Source organism: Trematomus bernacchii, unplaced genomic scaffold, assembly GCF_902827165.1.
Source record: "Trematomus bernacchii unplaced genomic scaffold, fTreBer1.1, whole genome shotgun sequence".
NCBI classification, from domain to species: domain Eukaryota; kingdom Metazoa; phylum Chordata; class Actinopteri; order Perciformes; family Nototheniidae; genus Trematomus; species Trematomus bernacchii.
The window spans coordinates 27355671-27374961 of NW_022987739.1; the positions used below are offsets into that span (position 1 = coordinate 27355671).

Below are 19291 nucleotides of genomic sequence, written 5' to 3' on the forward strand. Positions count from 1 at the left end.
AGAAATTATACATTACAACGGAAAACATTGTTAAGTTGTTAGTGTTCCAAAAGAGAAACACTATAGAAAAACATTGTTTAAACACATGCATGTGTAAATAATAATAAGAAATGTTAGAGTTAGAGCCTACTGCAATATATATTTACAATACATTCTTAAGGAGATGTACAGAGGACAGGCAAACCTTTATTCAAACATCGGCAAATGGTCATTAACCTTTACATTCACTAAATGATACATGTCTACACCTGGAAGTGTTTGGGTTTAGGTTTTCGCTCAAGGGCCCTTCAGCGGGTGTTGATGGAGAGGGCTCAGTGTCTGGAATCCTCCTGGTCCAATCAGGAAGCAGCATGAGACAGAACAGGAAGAGTTGATGAGGGTGAATATAATAAACTCATTAAATTAAACACCATCTCTCATTCTGAACACGTTAAGGTCAGTGTCCACTCCACCTCCAGCTCCACTTGTACAATTGGGTAAACCTTAAGGATCACTTTAAAAAAAAAAACATATCCATTATTTACAGTTTCTTTGAAAGTATGAACAAGTCATGCGTATGTGGAAAATATTTTAAAAAGGTCATAGTTTAGTCTTAAAGCCACAGTAAAGTATGTCGAAAATGTGAAAAAAATCATAGTATACTGTGTCAAATAATCAGAATAACCCATACACCATACACAAAGTCTTCCCAAAACTGCTAGGAAAATGTTAGGTATTAGTATTATTTCCATGTCATGATAACAACTACGACATATTAATTATTGATTTTTATGAATTTTAAATACCAGTTTGTTTACATAACACCATTGTCACTAGTGAGGCACAGGGGTTTATTACTAAAACGGCGACTCAACCTAGTTAATGGGAAGATACCCACTTATTTCTGTAACCTTAGTGATGTTCTGGAGTTATATCTCAGTGTCTTTATTGATCTCCAGCAGTATTTACCAGTACGTTGACCCACTGGGAGTCAGAGTAGATGAACAGAGCGTTCCTGTCGGTCCTCAGAACCATCACGTTCTTCCCCCTCAGCCTCCTCATCTGCCTCTCTCCGTCCGCCAGGAAGATCTGAACACACACAGCAAGAATTCAGCAAGAGTGTGTGTGCGTGCGTGTGTGTGTGCGTGCGTGCGTGCGTGCGTGCGCGCGTGTCACTGACCGTCTGGACCTTGTCTATCGATGGTTTAGGTCTCTCTCCCTCTGAACAGTTGCATGTTGCTGCAGCTCCTCCCTCTCCTGCGTCTCCCTGCAGGCCCGGCAGGACGTACACTGCAACACAACAGATCAAATAACAAGAGCTGATCTGAATAACACCATAGAATAATAATCAAACATTTATTATTTAAGTTTTTTCTTTTAACTGTATTTTTTTGTTCTTGCTCACTAATCTCTTCCTTATATTTGTGTTTTCATTCTTTACAAGCAAACCAGGTGTTTAGTGTAAAGCATTTGTCCCTGAATGCAACATCTAACCAATCCTTACCTTACCTTTACTAAAATTAAGAGACATTGTTTATCAAGACAAGGGCTTATAAAATCATCAACAACCGATATGTTTCCTGCTCTGATCTGTGTTTATTTTTGGTGAAATACTGGACTATTTTATACTTATTCACAAAAAACACAAATGTCATTGTGCTCACATTACTCACTTGTGTTATACAATTTCTAATGAATGACCCCTACGTGTAATGTGATCTGCTTAATTAAGTCTAATGATCCTTTTTTTTATATATTATGATTTGTATTGGTATTGTGAACCTGTGGCAAAGTATCATAGATCAATTCAGAGTAATATTTTTGATCCCGCTGTCCCTCACCTTGTCCAGGTAGTCCAGGATCTCCAGTCAGCCCGGACCGTCCTGCAGAACCGGGATGACCGAGCCGTCCTGAAGATCCACTGGATCCCTTCAGCCCCTAAAGACAAGCATTTATTTCAGTCAATGTCAAAAATGTGTGACAAAACAGGTAGCTCGTTAGTAGGGATTAGCAAAGCTCCGTACTTTGAACTGGAATTATAAATTATTTGTTAAACTACATAGATGTATACATAGACGTAAAAGTTGGCACAAAATGAATCACCTTGGATGTTGACTCATCAAAATTGCGGCTAAAAGTCAATAAAAACAAGCAGTAGTGTTGCATTCATGGGTTGTGGGCTTTGCATTTCTGCCTTTAGGGAAATACAATATTTGTTTCACACAGAAAACTGCATCCATACAAATGTATTATTAAAATATGATTCGTGTAAGAGAGGAACACAAAATATGTATTAGATCAGTATTGGCTGATACATGAGGTTGCGTTATTTTATTAGACAGTAAAAAGTGGAATCGTCGTCCATACTTAGGCAGACTTAAATCAGAGACTTCAGCTGTGTCGCTCCAGTATCATGGAAGAAGGTATGACCAATCCTCAATTAGCAAATCTTTAAATAATGCCAATAAACTAGAGCAAAACTGAGTTACAGAAGACAAACTGGCCGGATGAGTGTGTTCATAAACCGCTGCTTCTCTTCAGCCTTCAATGTGAATATATACTAATATGTGTGTGTATGCCTCCACCCACCGAGGGTCCCCTGGCTCCCGGGTCTCCTCGGGGTCCCGGCTCCCCCCTCGGCGCTGCCCCCCCCCTCTGGCCCGGGTCGCCCTGCAACAGAACAGCAAGTAAGTCAAATGTATGTATAAAGCGCTAAACAGCATGCCTTCACAGCTGGACTCACATTAATGTAATGTATGTATTTGTTTATTCCACACATGGCAGTTATTTTAAAACAAAACATGTACACTCATACTGTTTTTTTATTTTTTTATAGCGCATGGTGGAAAGGAGCAGGGAGAAGAACATCTTATTTGACCTGCCCCTTCTTGAAATAAAAATGAAATAACTATAAAATGTAAAATAAAAGCGATATTCTTTCAGTCACAGTTGCTTACAAATACTGAAACATAAAACCAGAACACAATCACAAGTCAACTTCTTCATACTGTCGAATTACACTTTCTTTATACATTTGGGATTGTATGTAGTTTATGTTTGTCCTACCTTCTCTCCTGACGCTGCAGGGCGGCCCGGCTCACCCTGAAGAGGAAGTCATCCAAATGTTTCATGAATTCATTTATTGACGTCACAATTTTCAGCAGCAGCAAATAAAAGACAGGTTTTCCTCACCATCTCTCCAGCGGGTCCTCTTTTTGCTCTCACACCTTTCTCACCCTGATGGAGAGCAATTAAGATGATGAGAAATGAATCATGAAAATAAGTGGTTTTCTCAAGAAATGCCACTAAATGTTTATTTATCCATTTATTTGGCAGGGACATTGCACAGTAATGAACACTTAAAACATGAAATGTGCCAAGTGTAAATATGCCGGATTTAGCTTTGAGCTACTTTCCATCCGCAGTCGCTCACATAAAACATTAAGAAAAAGATAATTACAAACATAGCAGTACAAATACATAAAAATATAACAAATGTAAAAAATAAAAATGTGTTTAAAGTCCATAAAACAAGGTAAAGCTAAGAAAACATATGTATTATTGCTCATTTTGACAATCAGGGAATTTAAAGAACTTTCCAAATGAACATAAAAAATGAAAGAGACAAAGGGTCAAAGAATCACTTGTGAATAATAAATAAATAAAAAAAGTCACATAGTATAACAATAAATTGAAGTGCTGTTTACTTATTTAATAAAATAACAGAAAAAAGACACGCTGTAAAACTGTCACTTACCCTGAATCCTTTACCCCCCTTACTGCCCTGTGAATATAAATACTAATATTAATCATTTTTACCACAAACATTATATTGCGTATCAGAATGCACTCAGGTGTATTTCGTCTGCTCCTCACAGCAGAGGTTACCCATGGTGACTTGCTTTAAAATAATGTTTTAAAAGCATTTTTATGTAGATGTGTTTTTTAATTACTGATTTTAAATGCCATTTTCTTTCATTTTTTGTAAAGCACTTTGTGTTGAAAGGTGCTATATAAATAAACTTGCCTTGCCTTGCCTTGCCTAGATGTATGTAGGTTTGGCATGCCTTTTGAATGCAGTTATAAGTCAACTGATTTGATGAAGCGACATGCACCAGGTAAAGGGTCCATTTGGCAATCTAAAATTCATTTCAGTGTCTTAACGTGTGTACGGTAACATCTTATACATACAGATAATAGGTCCAGTCAATACTGAATCTTGCCTTAGTTTGCATAACGTCATGTGATATAAATTAAAACAGGCGGCATATGATCAATGTTTATGAGTCAGGAGCTGAGTGACGGTACCTTTATCATCCCAGGAGTTCCTATGTCTCCGTACAGACCTCTCCAGCCTCTGTTACCCTTCTCTCCCTGTGGAAACACAACATAACAATCATAAAGGAAAGTCAACTAAATAAATATACAGTATTTTTGCAACAGTCCTCAATATGATTAGAATGGTGTCAAAAGATGTGGAGGACTTTATTTATCAGATTTGTCAAGGATGGATCCTTTGATGTTGTTGACATATATTGCATTAAGCCACTTTGTTAAAGAAAAAGTTAGAGTAAAATAAATTGTCCCCAATGTTCTAATGTGATAAGCATAAGGTGCTGCTTGCATTAATATACAATTTGACCAAAGATAAAACGATTTACCCCTACCTGTTTTCGCAGATATTTTCTATAAGGAACTTCGTAAAACCATGCAGATTATCTGGATCCCTAGACATGCCTCCCAGGCCAATAACGTTATAAAACAGAGGTTATATCACATATTTGAGATTTTAGATGCGAGAACACTGTACAGTATATAAGCGCATGACAGAGGACAGTTTGAAAGACATTGATGTTATTTCTGTGACCTTTGGACCCGGCTGACCGATGGCTCCTTGTACTCCATGTTCTGCCTCTGGACCCCTCACACCAGGTGGACCCTAAAACACACAAAGTCGTGTGTATCAGAGGAAGAGCTTCAAGTTTCCACAGTTTCACAATCATTTGTGTTTGTGGTTCTGAGTGTGTTTCACTGTACCTTCCGTCCTCTGGGTCCTCTGCAGCCCTTCAAACATAGACACCATTAAAGTGTCATTATGTGAAATATAAAGTGTGAAGAAAACGGGACAGACTACTACTTAAAATGACACATGCAGTTGGTTAAATAACACATTTCTTGTTTTGTGGTATTAATAACTGAGGTCTGTCCTACCTTGGCTCCTTTTGGTCCTGTGATGAGTTCTGTTATATCTACCTGAAGAGAGAGAGACACACCCTTATTCAGACAATGCAATTGTGTGTGTGTGTGTGTGTGTGTGTGTGTGTGTGTGTGTGTGTGTGTGTGTGTGTGTGTGTGTGTGTGTGTGTGTGTGTGTGTGTGTGTGTGTGTGTGTGTGTGTGTGTGCGCACGCGTGCGTGCGTGCGTGCGTGCGTGTGTGTCGTCACCATCAGCTCTTCTTGTCGTTTGACTGTAGGAAACACCGGTGGAGGAGGTGGAGGAGAGATGAAGATTTGGCATTTTGGAGCGGACCCCCTGCTGCCTCTGTTAGACAGTAACCCTACAGACACACATTTAAAAAATAATAAACCTAAGACTGATACAATTTGACAATGTGCGTTATCATGTGACTGCTCTGTCAGTACTCCTTTGTTTATACACTGGAAATATGTGATCATGCACATGTTTCACTCACTGGTTGTGATGGAGGCAGCAGCTGGCTGGAGGCCACTGAGCAAGGCAGTCCATCCTAAAACCAGCTGAGTCAGCATCGCTTCTATTCCTGCAACAACAAGCAGATGTGAAAAATATGAAACATCACACACACGGACATATCCTCACTGAGTCCTGACACCATGTCCTCTCAAGCCCTGCCAGCTCCATCCATAATGTTCTCATGTTCTCCTGTTCTCAAGTTACTGTTTTGTGTTGCCCCACTCTGCTGATGTTCAGGTGTATATCAGTATGTAGTGTCTCTACTTTAAAGAGTCCTCTCCTGCTGATGTTCAGGTGTATATCAGTACTTAGTGTCTCTACTTTAAAGAGTCCTCTCCTGCTGATGTTCAGGTGTATATCAGTATGTAGTGTCTCTACTTTAAAGAGTCCTCTCCTGCTGATGTTCAGGTGTATATCAGTATGTAGTGTCTCTACTTTAAAGAGTCCTCTCCTGCTGATGTTCAGGTGTATATCAGTATGTAGTGTCTCTACTTTAAAGAGTTCTCTCCTGCTGATGTTCAGGTTCATATCAGTATTTAGTGTCTCTACTTTAAAGAGTCCTCTCCTGCTGATGTTCAGGTGTATATCAGTATGTAGTGTCTCTACTTTAAAGAGTCCTCTCCTGCTGATGTTCAGGTTCATATCAGTATGTAGTGTCTCTACTTTAAAGAGTCCTCTCCTGCTGATGTTCAGGTGTATATCAGTATGTAGTGTCTGTACTTTAAAGAGTCCTCTCCTGCTGATGTTCAGGTGTATATCAGTATGTAGTGTCTCTACTTTAAAGAGTCCTCTCCTGCTGATGTTCAGGTTCATATCAGTATGTAGTATCTCTACTTTAAAGAGTCCTCTCCTGCTGATGTTCAGGTTCATATCAGTATGTAGTGTCTCTACTTTAAAGAGTCCTCTCCTGCTGATGTTCAGGTGTATATCAGTATGTAGTGTCTATACTTTAAAGAGTCCTCTCCTGCTGATGTTCAGGTGTATATCAGTATGTAGTGTCTCTACTTTAAAGAGTCCTCTCCTGCTGATGTTCAGGTTCATATCAGTATATAGTGTCTCTACTTTAAAGAGTCCTCTCCTGCTGATGTTCAGGTGTATATCAGTATGTAGTGTCTCTACTTTAAAGAGTCCTCTCCTGCTGATGTTCAGGTGTATATCAGTATGTAGTGTCTCTACTTTAAAGAGTCCTCTCCTGCTGATGTTCAGGTGTATATCAGTATGTAGTGTCTCTACTTTAAAGAGTCCTCTCCTGCTGATGTTCAGGTGTATATCAGTATGTAGTGTCTCTACTTTAAAGAGTCCTCTCCTGCTGATGTTCAGGTGTATATCAGTATGTAGTGTCTCTACTTTAAAGAGTCCTCTCCTGCTGATGTTCAGGTGTATATCAGTATGTAGTGTCTCTACTTTAAAGAGTCCTCTCCTGCTGATGTTCAGGTGTATATCAGTATGTAGTGTCTCTACTTTAAAGAGTCCTCTCCTGCTGATGTTCAGGTTCATATCAGTATTTAGTGTCTCTACTTTAAAGAGTCCTCTCCTGCTGATGTTCAGGTGTATATCAGTATGTAGTGTCTCTACTTTAAAGAGTCCTCTCCTGCTGATGTTCAGGTGTATATCAGTAGGTAGTGTCTCTACTTTAAAGAGTCCTCTCCTGCTGATGTTCAGGTGTATATCAGTATGTAGTGTCTCTCCTGGGACATGTCTCCATGCTTTAATGTTCCAAAAGCTCTTTACTTTTCTCATAGCACCTCTTTTCACCCTCTGTCGGAAACCAGAGCCCAGTCTGCTCTGATTGGTTAGCTGGCAGGCTCTGTTGTGATTGGTCAACCGCTTAGAGATGTCCCGCCCCTTAGCCTATCAAGTACAATGTGTTGGAGCACCAGCCAATAGAAGCACGGGTGTTAAATAGTGATTTCACTATGTTCAGGAAGTAAACAAAGGAGTCCAATGGAGGCGTTTCAGGCAGGGGGGTGTGTGGGAGAGACAGGGATTTTATCCTTTGCAGACCATTTACATGCACAAAAACTTGTATAACACACTAAAGGGAGGAAAACCCCAAAAAGCATATGAAGGCCACATAATGTTTTTCTGCAGGTTTCAAATATTATATTTTCTCTAAAGATCTGATACGACCTTGTGTATAAACTCCCACATTCACACGTCTAATTAAATGTATCTCTCCCCGGTTGTGATTGAGAATGATTTCTTCTGAGAAAACACACAAACACCCTGAGTGGAAGAGACGCAGCCGATGAATGCACGCTTTATAAGATACAGCTTTTTAGTGTAATAGCGAGTTCTTTCAGACAGATTTAGAACTTGTTCCACTAATGCTGTAATAAATAAGACCCTTTATCCTTTAACATTGATTTTTCTGTCTTTCAGTGCAGTGTTGGCTTGCTTGTGGTGAAAATGCCTGCTCTGCAAAACACAGATCACGGATGAAGTATCGTATTGTAGTAAAATACTGTAGAAGTCTGCGGTAGTGAGGAGCACATTTGAACAACTTTAGACGCAATTTTACTTGTTTTCAGTTTGCATATTTCAGAAAATGTAATTGAAGCAATAAAAAAGGCATAACAAGACTTTCATTTTATCTCAAATATACCGATAGATATATTTTTTTTATTCCTCATGCTCTCTGATTGGAATTGAATTTACAACACATGTTGATAGCCAAAAGGAAATGTACTCACAAAATAAGCCCCTACGTGTAGTAGTATTTTATAACACACTTGTGTAATATGTGTATTACAATCAACATGATTTTTGGAAAACTGCTAACCCACTCAAAGAATGATCTGAAGATTATAGATAGATAGATAGATAGATAGATAGATAGATAGATAGATAGATAGATAGATAGATAGATAGATAGATAGATAGATAGATAGATAGATGGATAGATAGATAGATAGATAGATAGATAGATAGATGGATAGATAGATAGATAGATAGATAGATAGATAGATAGATAGATAGATAGATAGATAGATAGATAGATAGATAGATAGATAGAGAGATAGAGAGATAGATAGATAGATAGATAGATAGATAGATAGATAGATATCAGACACACACTGCATCGCTGTGTTGCAGTGTGTGTTGCAGTCTTACCTCAGTGTGTGTTGCAGTGTCCTGTCCTTGTTTGTCTACCCTTCCCCAAATGTAAAGCGTCTTTGGGTTCGAGAAAAGCGCTATAAAAATAAAATGTATTATTATTATTATTGTTGCAGTCTCACCTCAGAGTGTGTTGCAGTCTTACCTCAGTGTATGTTACAGTCTTACCTCAGTGTATGTTGCAGTCTTACCTCAGTGTGTGTTGCAGTCTTACCTCAGTGTGTGTTGCAGTCTTACCTCAGTGTGTGTTGCAGTCTCGTCTTACCTCAGTGTGTGTTGCAGTCTCGTCTTACCTCAGTGTGTGTTGCAGTCTCGTCTTACCTCAGTGTGTGTTGCAGTCTCGTCTTACCTCAGTGTGTGTTGCAGTCTCACCTCAGTGTGTGTTGCAGTCTCGTCTTACCTCAGTGTGTGTTGCAGTCTTACCTCAGTGTGTGTTGCAGTCTTACCTCAGTGTGTGTTGCAGTCTTACCTCAGTGTGTGTTGCAGTCTTACCTCAGTGTGTGTTGCAGTCTTACCTCAGATTGTTTCCTCAGCTCTGTGTCCTCTCCTCCTGCAGCTCCGTCTGTTGGAGCGTTTCTCCTCCTGGTCATCCTCCAGCTCCAGCAGCTCTTTCTGCTAAGCTTGCACGCTGAGTCTGACTTTATCTGGATAAACTGTGGAAGTGCAGCGCAGGCCCTGGCAGCTCTGCAGGAATAATCAGATAATTACTAACACACCGAGCCAAAGAGCAGGCGCTCATAAAGAGGATGAAACAGAGGAAGGAGAAAGTGGCACCTTCGGTCAGATTGTATTATATTATCATTACTGCTCTCCATTTACGCTCCAGGCTGTCAGCCAAGACCCTCACACTGATCAGACTGCTCAGTGAGATCCTATAGACCTGTCCTCACAGGGGGGTCAACCGGAGAAAAGACACTATGGAATTTTGTTTTATTCTTATTTTATTCCTGTTTTATTCAGCCCTGCGTTGGTATTATACTGTTTTTCATCAATATATTATAGGTCTCAGATATATACAAAACATGTCTCTGAAGTGTTTGGATCCAAACACCAAACAGATCATTGCAGCATGATCAATGGTGCTCTAGGAGGAGATCCAGGTGATAAGGTGTGGGGGGGGGGGGGGGGGGGGTTACCTTGGTTGGTGATTGGCTAATGGTTACACAAGCCAAAACATCGTTATGACATCATAAAGTGGCCAAAATCTGATCAGCTCGTTTTCAGACAGGTTTTTATATAAATGGATCAGGACAAAAAGAGAGAGAATCTTTTTTCCTGAAACTTTCAGAATCTCTTTACACAGAGGGGACACATGTTGATGTAGAAGAGACATGAAGAAGAGGGGACACATGTTGATGTAGAAGAGACATGAAGAAGAGGGGACACATGTTGATGTAGAAGAGACATGAAGAAGAGGGGACACATGTTGATGTAGAAGAGACATGAAGAAGAGGGGACACATGTTGATGTAGAACAGACATGAAGAAGAGGGGACACATGCTGATGTAGAAGAGACATGAAGAAGAGGGGACACATGTTGATGTAGAACAGACAGGAGAAAGTGGATTTTGCATAATAGGTGACCTTCAAATGTCCCTTTTAATCACACAGCTATGTGTTACTCTGGTTCAGAGGTGGGAGAAGTACCCAGATCTTGTACTTGAGTAAAAGTAGAAGTACCAGAGTGTAGGAATACTCTGTTACAAGGCATTCAAAATGTTCCTCAAGTAAAAGTAGAAAAGTATTATCATCAAAATATAGTTAAAGTAGCGACAGTAAAAGTAGTGATTGATCCATTTCAGAATAATATATATGATGTGTTTTATAATGATTGATCATTAAAGTGTTCTCAAAGCTGCAGCTAGTTTGAATGACTTTGTATACTGCAGGGTAGCTTGTGGATTTACTCCAGGTGGAACTAAAGTCTGATTTAAATGTTGATTATATTTCACATCATTCATCCAGATCTGTAAAGCAACTAAAGGTATTTAATACATGTAGTAGAGTAAAAGTACACAATTTACCTCTGAATTATAGTGGAGTAGAAGTATAAAGTATCAAACCATTGAAATACTCAAGTTAAGTATGAATACCTCTAAATTGTAATTATAATAATATAATAAATTGGGTGTCCGCCATGTTTCTTTTCTCACTGGGAAAGTTTGCGATCACGTGACATGGACACTGGTCATTAGAAATGAATAGGACAACAATATTGTATCAATGTCACGTCTTGAGGGTTATTTGTGAATATACTACGTTTTGCCCTGTCGACCAACGTCACTATTTCACGTTTTTTTGTGCGACTGGGCTCATAAAGCCTAACATGTTTAAATATTGGACTACTTTTACACAAAACAAATAATATTTTGTCTGCTATCAGTTGTATTTAAATCACTAAGAAAGTAATCTCGGTATGCTTCTTGAGCACTTCTACATCATATCACTTAAACAAAACACCTGTCAATGCAATATGATAAACCTTACTCTTTAAAGAGGCCCTATTATCATGCTTTTTGGTTTTCCCCTTTCCTGTACTGTGCTAAATAGGTTTTTGTGCATGCAAATGGTCTGCAAAGGCTAAAATCCCCAAGCCCTCAAGCATGTAAACATGTCTCAGTAGATAGACAAAATACAACCTGAAAGTTAGCATAATAGGGCCCATTTAAAGTTTAATATATTGGTAAATCAATGTTGAAAATGTCTGTTTTTAGATCCAACCAACACCTTCAATTTTTTTATATATCCCTCCCCAAGACTGTCCGTATGTCTTTAGATAAACATTCTCTCAAATCAAACAAAAAGCTTAATGTTATTGAACTTAAAATCACAAGTTCTTTATTTGGAGTTTTAAATGCTTCAATAAAAAGACAGAAGTGAAGACTGTCTACTACCATCTAAAGTTTGCTTCAAGACTTTAAAACTGCAAAAAGACAATCAACTGAAATTACAGAACATTTTACAAAATATACAAGAGCACCGATAGGTTGAATTGTAAACAGCCTAAAAAACAGGCCCATGGATGTAAATGAGGGTAGCATATGTACACAACTTAAACATTAGTTAAGTGGAGCAAGAAGCCATTCATGTGGACACTAGTAAAATTAATAATACCGCTTAAAAAGTGTGACTGTGCTTCCCTTGGAGTGCTTCCTAACATTTTATAAACTATCCAACAGCCCAATCTACAAATACTAAAAAAGTGCTGCTAGCATTTATTAAAAAAACCACTTTAAGTAAGGAAGATTCGAGGTGATGAGACAAGGCATTCAGAGTTACAAGCATAAAATCTTTCTTTGTTAAATCCGTCAAGTCTTGTTGAAGCTTAAATAGATCTGTCTTTATGTGTTTTTCAACATCTGCTGTCAGCGTTTGTCTTCTTTTTCGCAGATTCGCGTCTGCAGCTCGACCACGATGCTCCTCGTCATGCCCGATAACTGATCGTGGATCTGGACCAGCTGCTGAGAGGAGCAGTTATTAAGTTCCTGTGGTGTCATGCTGTGGCTCAGAGCCTCCACCTCCGCCTGCAGCCGTCCTGCAGGTGTGTGTTCTCCGGCAGGTGTGTCAGGAGTCAGGTTTTTGGGGCAGTCGTCCTCCATGGGACCGTCAGCAGGAATCGGCTCGTCTATCAGCGCTGTAGCTGCAAAAATAAGAGGACGTTTATAAAGTTAAACATTAGTTTGACCTTCTGATAAATACTCAATAGGCGCTTTCACACCGGAGTACTTTTCCCAGTATAGTTCTTGAAATGTTGCGTTCACACCAAAAAAATCCGGAACTAGAACTTAGTTCATGAAAACCTTTTCACCCCCTTTTTAGTCCCTGCTAGAGAGCAGATACTTTCGTGGGAGAAAAAGGTTCCCATTTCTGATTGGCTGGGCGGATTGCAAACCACGCCCCGTAAAACTCGGAAAAGTTTTGTGAAGCCGCCATTTTATTTGCTGGCATTAGCATTATTAGCATTAGCATTAACTCAGCACACCAACGGAGAGAGAATAACTTATGGGAACACAAAAGAAAACATGGGAGCGGTGGAGATGAGGAGGTGTCGGCGTTCTGGCGATTTACTCGGAAGGCTTCAGTAGAAGCTGCTGGGAGTCCCAGCAGCTGCTACTGAAGCCAGTCCCCAACTTTTACCTTTGAATACAAACCGACTTAATAAAGAGTTTTTACACACCTAGCGTCTCTGAGGTCTTGTCGTCTTCATCCTGGTTCTGAGGAGCACTGGTCTCCTCCAGTTCAGAGGTCATCATCTCCAAGTCATCCAAACTCTTCAACTCATCAAAGCCTCGTCCTTTACGCTGGAAGAGAATAATCCAAAAGGTCAAATACAATAAATATACCTTTATGTGTTTGTTTTGCAAAATTGTATCATTTGTATTTATGCAGCGTGACATCAATGCTTTTGCAACTTTGGAGTCCCCTGGCTTACTTGTTGTTCGTAGTTCTTTAGCGCCTTTTTGACGTTGGAGATCTTCGGGGAGCGAATTGGTAAAGTCTTGATTTCAGTGGGAGTGAGAGCGCTGAGGTCGCCGACAGTTTTGATGTTTCTGGCTCGAACCAGCTGCCCGAAACCCCGAGACCTATGAGGAGAAACAGAAGCAGTTACAAACAGATGCACCTGATAAAACAATATATTTAAGAAAGGTTAAATATTTACTTGACTCACCACATGTTGGAGGAGATCTGCGGCAGCACAGCTTCTACTGGCGCCGAGCAGCCGACCAGAGCAGGGTAGATGCAGTCTTTGGAGACGGGACGATCCTTGCTCATTTCGGAAATCTAGAGGAACAAACAAGTTTGCATCTACCATCAAGACAACAGTTTCTAACTGTAAACCAACACCTGCGATGATGCATCACAGAACATTATTATCCAGCTCTGCAGCGACCCACTCATTTTGTTTTTACAGCTAATTTAACAAAAGGGGGAGTTTACCAATCTTCCAAATCAAAGTCTGTTTACAGGTCGAGACAACAATTGTCAATTACGACTTAACACATTCTAGTGGAGGCAGGTGGGAATGTTATTAAAATGACAATCGCTAAAACCCTTGAAGCTTAGTTAGAGTAACTTAGTTTAAGGCTAAGCAGATCCACGCCCGTGTTTAATCAGCACATTTTACTTCAGTGCATGTCATTAAGAGGACAGACGGCTAGTGGGCTACATTTGTCAAAAGTGTTTTGGATATCACAAAATCCACTTTTTAGAGCCAGATATTTATCTTACAAGTTGGTGTAAGCCAAATTATAGCTACAAGTAAGTAAAGTCTTCATTTTGCAGCATACCAGGCATTTCTTGGAGCTCTTGTAGCCTGGACTGTGCAGATTTCTGGGACTCAGGATCAGCAGGCCCTTTGTTGGAGTCGTGACATACTAGAATAAAGAGAAGGAGGGTTGTTGGATTGAAGTTTGGTTCATGTGGTACAGAAATAAAAGGCGATGTAAACCAAACGCACGCGTCATTAATACCTTTGGCTGTGGGATACAGCTGCCTTTGTTTCTTCTCGGGGAGCTGGTTCTGAGCGCAGGGCTGCGACGATCAATGTCGTCCGCAATTTCCTGATGTTGGATCGGATTAGCAAAAGACACACGCCTCGACTGCAAATGGGAAATAAAAAGAGTTACTTTCACTGACATTACAAACCAATTTTCCATTTTCACATTTCACCAGCGTGTTGTCACTTACTTTGATAATGGGTGAGGGAGTCTCATCCTCGAGCGGTCTCTTCAGACCCTTCTTAAGGATACTTGTGGATGGGGAGGCTGTAGGAGACCAGGTTCCTCTGGTCCTGCTGCTTGGGCTTTGGCCGAGATCTGCCGCCATTAAAGCCTCCAGGTCCTTCTGCTTCACTGGAGAAACTTGAGCCAGAGCAGCATCCAAATTTGCGACAACATCGTTCAAACTGTGGAGGGCTCGAGATTCCTCTTCGTACTGACGCTCTAAAATGGCGCTTTCTGCACTGGTGTACTCTGTGTGCTGGTATGTTGATTCGCCTTCTTTGCTAGAGGTGGACTGTTCTTCAACCTTTGACAAATCATCGATGACATTTTGACACTCGGGAGAGACTTGTTCAACGAAAGTAGTGTCACGGTCTTCAGCTTCTTCCTCCGCTGGAATGACCTCCAGATCCTCGGTTGGAACGACCTCCAGATTCTCGGCTGGAACGACCTCCAGATCCTCGGCTGGAACGACCTCCAGATCCTCGGCTGGAACGACCTCCAGATCCTCGGCTGAAACGAACTCCAGATCCTCGGCTGTAACGAACTCCGGATCCTCGGCTGTAACGAACTCCGGATCCTCGGCTGTAACGAACTCCGGATCCTCGGCTGTAACGACATCCGGTTCCTCGGCTGAAACGACATCCGGTTCCTCGGCTGTAACGACATCCGGTTCCTCCGCTGAAACGACATCCGGTTCCTCGGCTGAAACGACATCCGGTTCCTCGGCTGAAACGACATCCGGTTCCTCGGCTGAAACTGGAGGTTCTTGATCCATTGAATCTGAACCATCCTCTTGTTTCTCTGCAACTTCCTCACTAGGCTCAGCAGCTTTCTCCTCTGAAGACTCGGAGACCTGGAGTTTTTCTATCAACTCAACAGAGGGCTCCAGTGTGTCCTCAACAGAAGGGTCACATGGCAACTCTTCTTGATTCTGTTCAGTACTGATTCCAGCTGATTCAGGCATATCAGCAGAGGGCAAGTCTCCAGTGTCCCCTTCCTGTGAAGAGGTCATCTCAGTAACTTGAGTTTGCTCCTTGAGAGGTGAAGCGGTGAGCGATTGGCTCTCCTTTGCGTTGTCAACATCATCAACCTCCACCTCCTTCTGTGATTCTGCGTCACCTTGCTCCTCAGTGTTTATCTGGAGCGATTCAGAATTCTGAGATTCCTCTAAGTCCTCCAAGTCTGCTTTAGCTTCTACACTTTGTGATTCTGCCTTTTGAGAAGCATCAGAATCACCTTTGACCATATCGTTAGTAATTTGGCTTTCTTTAGATTCAACGGTGAGAGGACATGGAAGAGACAGTCGAGGTTTCCTTCCCCTCTTTTTGGGCATTGGGGGATCTTCTTTGGCCTCTTGGCTTTCAGACTCTGTACTGGCGACTGGTAACACTTCAGAAGTTCTACGTACGGATTTGCCTCTGCCTTGGGAGGACTTGGCGGTATCTAAAGACTGAGAACTTTCTGGGGTTGAGATAGGACTCGACTCTGAGGGATCCTCTTGTACTTTGACTTTTTTGGGCCTACCTCTCTTTCTGGCCTCCGGCTGACTGTCAGCTGTCAGTGAAGCCTGAGAATTAGACCTGCTCCGCCTTTCTAATGAATCCTTATTCTCACTTTTACTTTCAGACCCCGTTGCCTCAGATGATGCCTTGCTTCTTCCGGATCTGCGCCGAGACTGGCTTTCAGAAGATGAGGGGGTGATCACTTGAGAGTCCCCTTGACTAAGGTCATCATCTGTGGCTTCCCTTGTCTTAAGTTGGTCTTTAACCTCCGATTCATTCACCGACTTCTCTGTCGTGCTCGTTGTATCTCCGGACTCGTCATTAGTTGAAGGAGAAGCGATTATCTGAGAATCTTTCTTTTCATTGTTGGGCTTTTCTATAAGCTCGGACTCTTGGGATTGGCCCTGAATTTGAGGAGAAGCGATCATTTGAGAGTCTTTTTCTAGCTTTTCACCATCTTGTACAGTCTGAGAATCAATGTCATTGTTGGTCTGTTCTTCAATCTCCATCTCTTGGGGTATGGCACTAGTTTGAGTGATTATTTGAGAATCTTTCTTTGGCTTTTCCTCATCCTCATTAGCCTGTTCTACAACGTCAGCCGAATCCTTTTTCTCCTTGTGCTCCATCGATGCTTTGCTCCTCTGCCTTTGCTTACCCTGTGACTGACTTTCATTATCAGCCAGCAAATCAGTTTGGCTGGAGTCTCTGGTGCTTCGCCTTTTGGGTTCAGGTTCATCAAGGAAGTCCGCCGAATTGTTGAACAGTTTGATCTTCTTGTTTGCTTTTCTCTGAGAGTTGGTTAGGTTCGACTCACTCTTGTCCCTCTGAGCCCTCGTTCGTAATCTGCCATTGTCCTCCTCAGCAACCGGTGTACTTCTTGTGTTTGGCCTGCTCGACTTTGAAGAATCACTTTTAGGTTCCTCTCCAGAATGTCGCCTTTTCAACAGCGTGTTTTTATCTTCAGGGTTCTCTCCAGGCAGCAGAGGTCTGACTCTGGTGCGCCCAGAACGTCTTCGTTCGCTTTGAGAAGTCTCCGACAGAGAAGATTGAGAATTATCTAGAGCCGCATCAGATTGCTCTTCCTGGCTTGAGGGTTTTGTTTCCTCTGATGACGAGGCACTTTTTGTACTTTCTTTGTCCTCCCCTTCAGTCTGGGTGTCAGGGATAACGTCTTCGTCCTCTGTTGGGTCGATGGCCAGTCTCACAGTCAGCTTTACCGGCTCAGTTCTTTTTCTAGAGTCTTTTGGTCTTACAGGGGACTCAAAAGCGTCAGTCACAGGACTCGCCGATTTAACTTTCCCTGTCTGAGAGGACTGGGAACCTTGGGGTTTAGGACTACTGGATGTCTGTGAAACCTGAGAGGACGACTTTGCGTTGGAGCGTTCTTGGCTATCGGAGGTCTTTATTAGGGGACCTGTGAAAGTACTGCTGGGACTACCAGCTTTCCCCTCAGCATACTTCTCCAGAGTGATGAAGGACTGACGGCGACTGTTTTGTTTCTGAGGAGTCCCAGAGACCAAATCTGAAGAACCAGAGATGTCAGGACTTGGGCCTTCTTTAGACTGCATTTCCAAGTCTTCTGCTCTATCACTAATGGTATCGTCCTCCATAGAAACATCTCTGGAATCAGGAATCATATCTTCCTGAATACGGTTTTCAGGCATAGCATCTACTGCTTTTGGACTGGCATAGTCTTGAGTGTCTTTGGTTAGAACTTCATGGTCTTCCTCTGTTTCAACATCTTCCTGAGGAACCTGGAAGAAACCAAGTAAACAGTAACTAAATAAATGTGGAAAGGACAAAATAGAAGTTTTTTTAAGTGTAAAGAAATGCAAACTTGTGAATTTTTTTATTCAAAGTGATGAAGAATTTAGTTCTAGTCCCAAATGACAGCCAAGTCATCATAGGCCTTTCCTGTTGAAGCTTTTAAGTGCTTCAATAACTGTCTGTCATTAAAAAAACAAGAATATTCTGTGTGTGAAAAACTACTCCATAAATGTAATGTGCTGAAGCTGGTTTTAAGATGGTGTACCATTTAAATTGTGTTTTTATCAGAACATATGGGAGATAATCTGATGCAATTTCACAATACCCCATTTGATTATAATACCTCCTGGATGCCTCATGGGGAGGAGACTCTTGAGCAGCACATTATGTAAAGATTAAACATCTGGCCCAGAAAAGCTTGAGATCCCCCAGGAAGAGTTGGAGGGCCTGTTAGGAAACCTGATCAGAAACTGTTACGCGAATGACCCGATTCCTGCTTTTTAAAATGTGTTTTGCCTTGTTGGTCAGCAGTCTTCCTGGATATTTATAATTTGTGAGCTGGTATATGCACAATCCTGCTACTTGTTCGAGCTCCAATTATTTATGTAGTAGCAGTGTTAAATTCATTAATGGGAACATCTCCAACTTGAAAAAAAAAACCTACAATTTCTCAAATACACAAGAGCTGTGTTTTAGCAACCAATAAACAAGTTTTTGTTTTATTCATTCTGGCTTTAGCAGACCCCTGTGGAGTCTTTCCTGTCAGTGTTTTTTCCCCGTTGTTTCATTACCTTGCCAGTAGCCTCCTCATCTGTAACCTTGTCAGCTTGTTCAGATGCCAGTTTGTCCCTGTGGGGGGAAAATGTTTTAGTTTATGAATGCTGAGTTTTTATTAGAGAGCAGGGATTTATCTTGATGACACTCAGAACTTACGAAGAGTCCTCTTGGCTCTGGGTGTACTGGGTGAACACCGTCGTATCCAGAGAGGCATCAAGGTTGTTGTACATGGCAGGGATGTCGACCCTGTGAGCCAAAGAAAACATTAGATTTACACAAGACTGACAACATGGACGCCACTGATTGACTCATGTAAACAAACAAGAGGACCAAACTGACCTTTTTGTCCTTTTCACCTCCTTCTGGTGCTCAGTCAGCACTCGCTCCTTGGTCTCAGGAGGAATAAAGACGAAGTCGATGGAGGCCTCTTCGTCCAAAACTCCTCTGCGGGGGGGCTTCGGGGAGCCAAAGTCAAGCTTTGTCTTTTGTAGAGAAAACAATGGAAACAGAGTTGTGCAAGATAGTTAGCAATTAAAGAAAATAGGATATAGTTTACAGTCACTATATTCAATGTCCTCACATGGTAACAAAATGCTTTCCATTCTTAAATGAACGGGAGATTTCTTATCTTACTTAACCATCTTTTGCAGCACTACATTTTAAAGAATATCATTGCCAGTAATAAAAAGATGGCAAAGCAACTGGTAAAGAAAT

The 19291-nt window shown here is 41.3% G+C and overlaps 2 protein-coding genes across 4 annotated transcripts in view; both read right to left on the reverse strand.

Moving 5' to 3' along the window:
- Positions 1–9384, reverse strand: LOC117495522 (collagen alpha-2(IX) chain-like). The gene is made up of 14 exons (XM_034146797.1): positions 9324–9384; positions 5672–5758; positions 5424–5536; positions 5191–5232; positions 5017–5043; positions 4847–4918; positions 4288–4353; positions 3737–3763; positions 3172–3216; positions 2569–2691; positions 1821–1917; positions 1160–1269; positions 949–1068; positions 1–329 (listed from the first exon to the last, which is right to left on the reverse strand). The coding sequence occupies exons 2-14, from the start codon at positions 5745–5747 to the stop codon at positions 312–314; spliced, it is 936 nt and encodes a 311-aa protein (XP_034002688.1). The 5' UTR covers positions 5748–5758; positions 9324–9384; the 3' UTR covers positions 1–311.
- Positions 9385–11614: 2230 nt separating this feature from the next.
- rif1 (replication timing regulatory factor 1) overlaps positions 11615–19291 on the reverse strand; it is a 32493-nt gene continuing 24816 nt past the window's right edge. For 2 of the 3 annotated variants that reach the window (XM_034146494.1, XM_034146493.1), the window contains exons 27-36: positions 18917–19059; positions 18734–18823; positions 18592–18649; positions 14497–17787; positions 14280–14408; positions 14097–14183; positions 13478–13590; positions 13241–13391; positions 12986–13109; positions 11615–12448 (exon numbers count right to left, since the gene is read on the reverse strand). In XM_034146494.1, the coding sequence (XP_034002385.1) occupies positions 12174–12448; positions 12986–13109; positions 13241–13391; positions 13478–13590; positions 14097–14183; positions 14280–14408; positions 14497–17787; positions 18592–18649; positions 18734–18823; positions 18917–19059 (4461 nt within the window). In that variant the 3' untranslated portion in view covers positions 11615–12173. The remainder of the gene's footprint in view (positions 12449–12985; positions 13110–13240; positions 13392–13477; positions 13591–14096; positions 14184–14279; positions 14409–14496; positions 17788–18591; positions 18650–18733; positions 18824–18916; positions 19060–19291) is intronic. The other variant, XM_034146495.1, reaches the window with a different exon arrangement.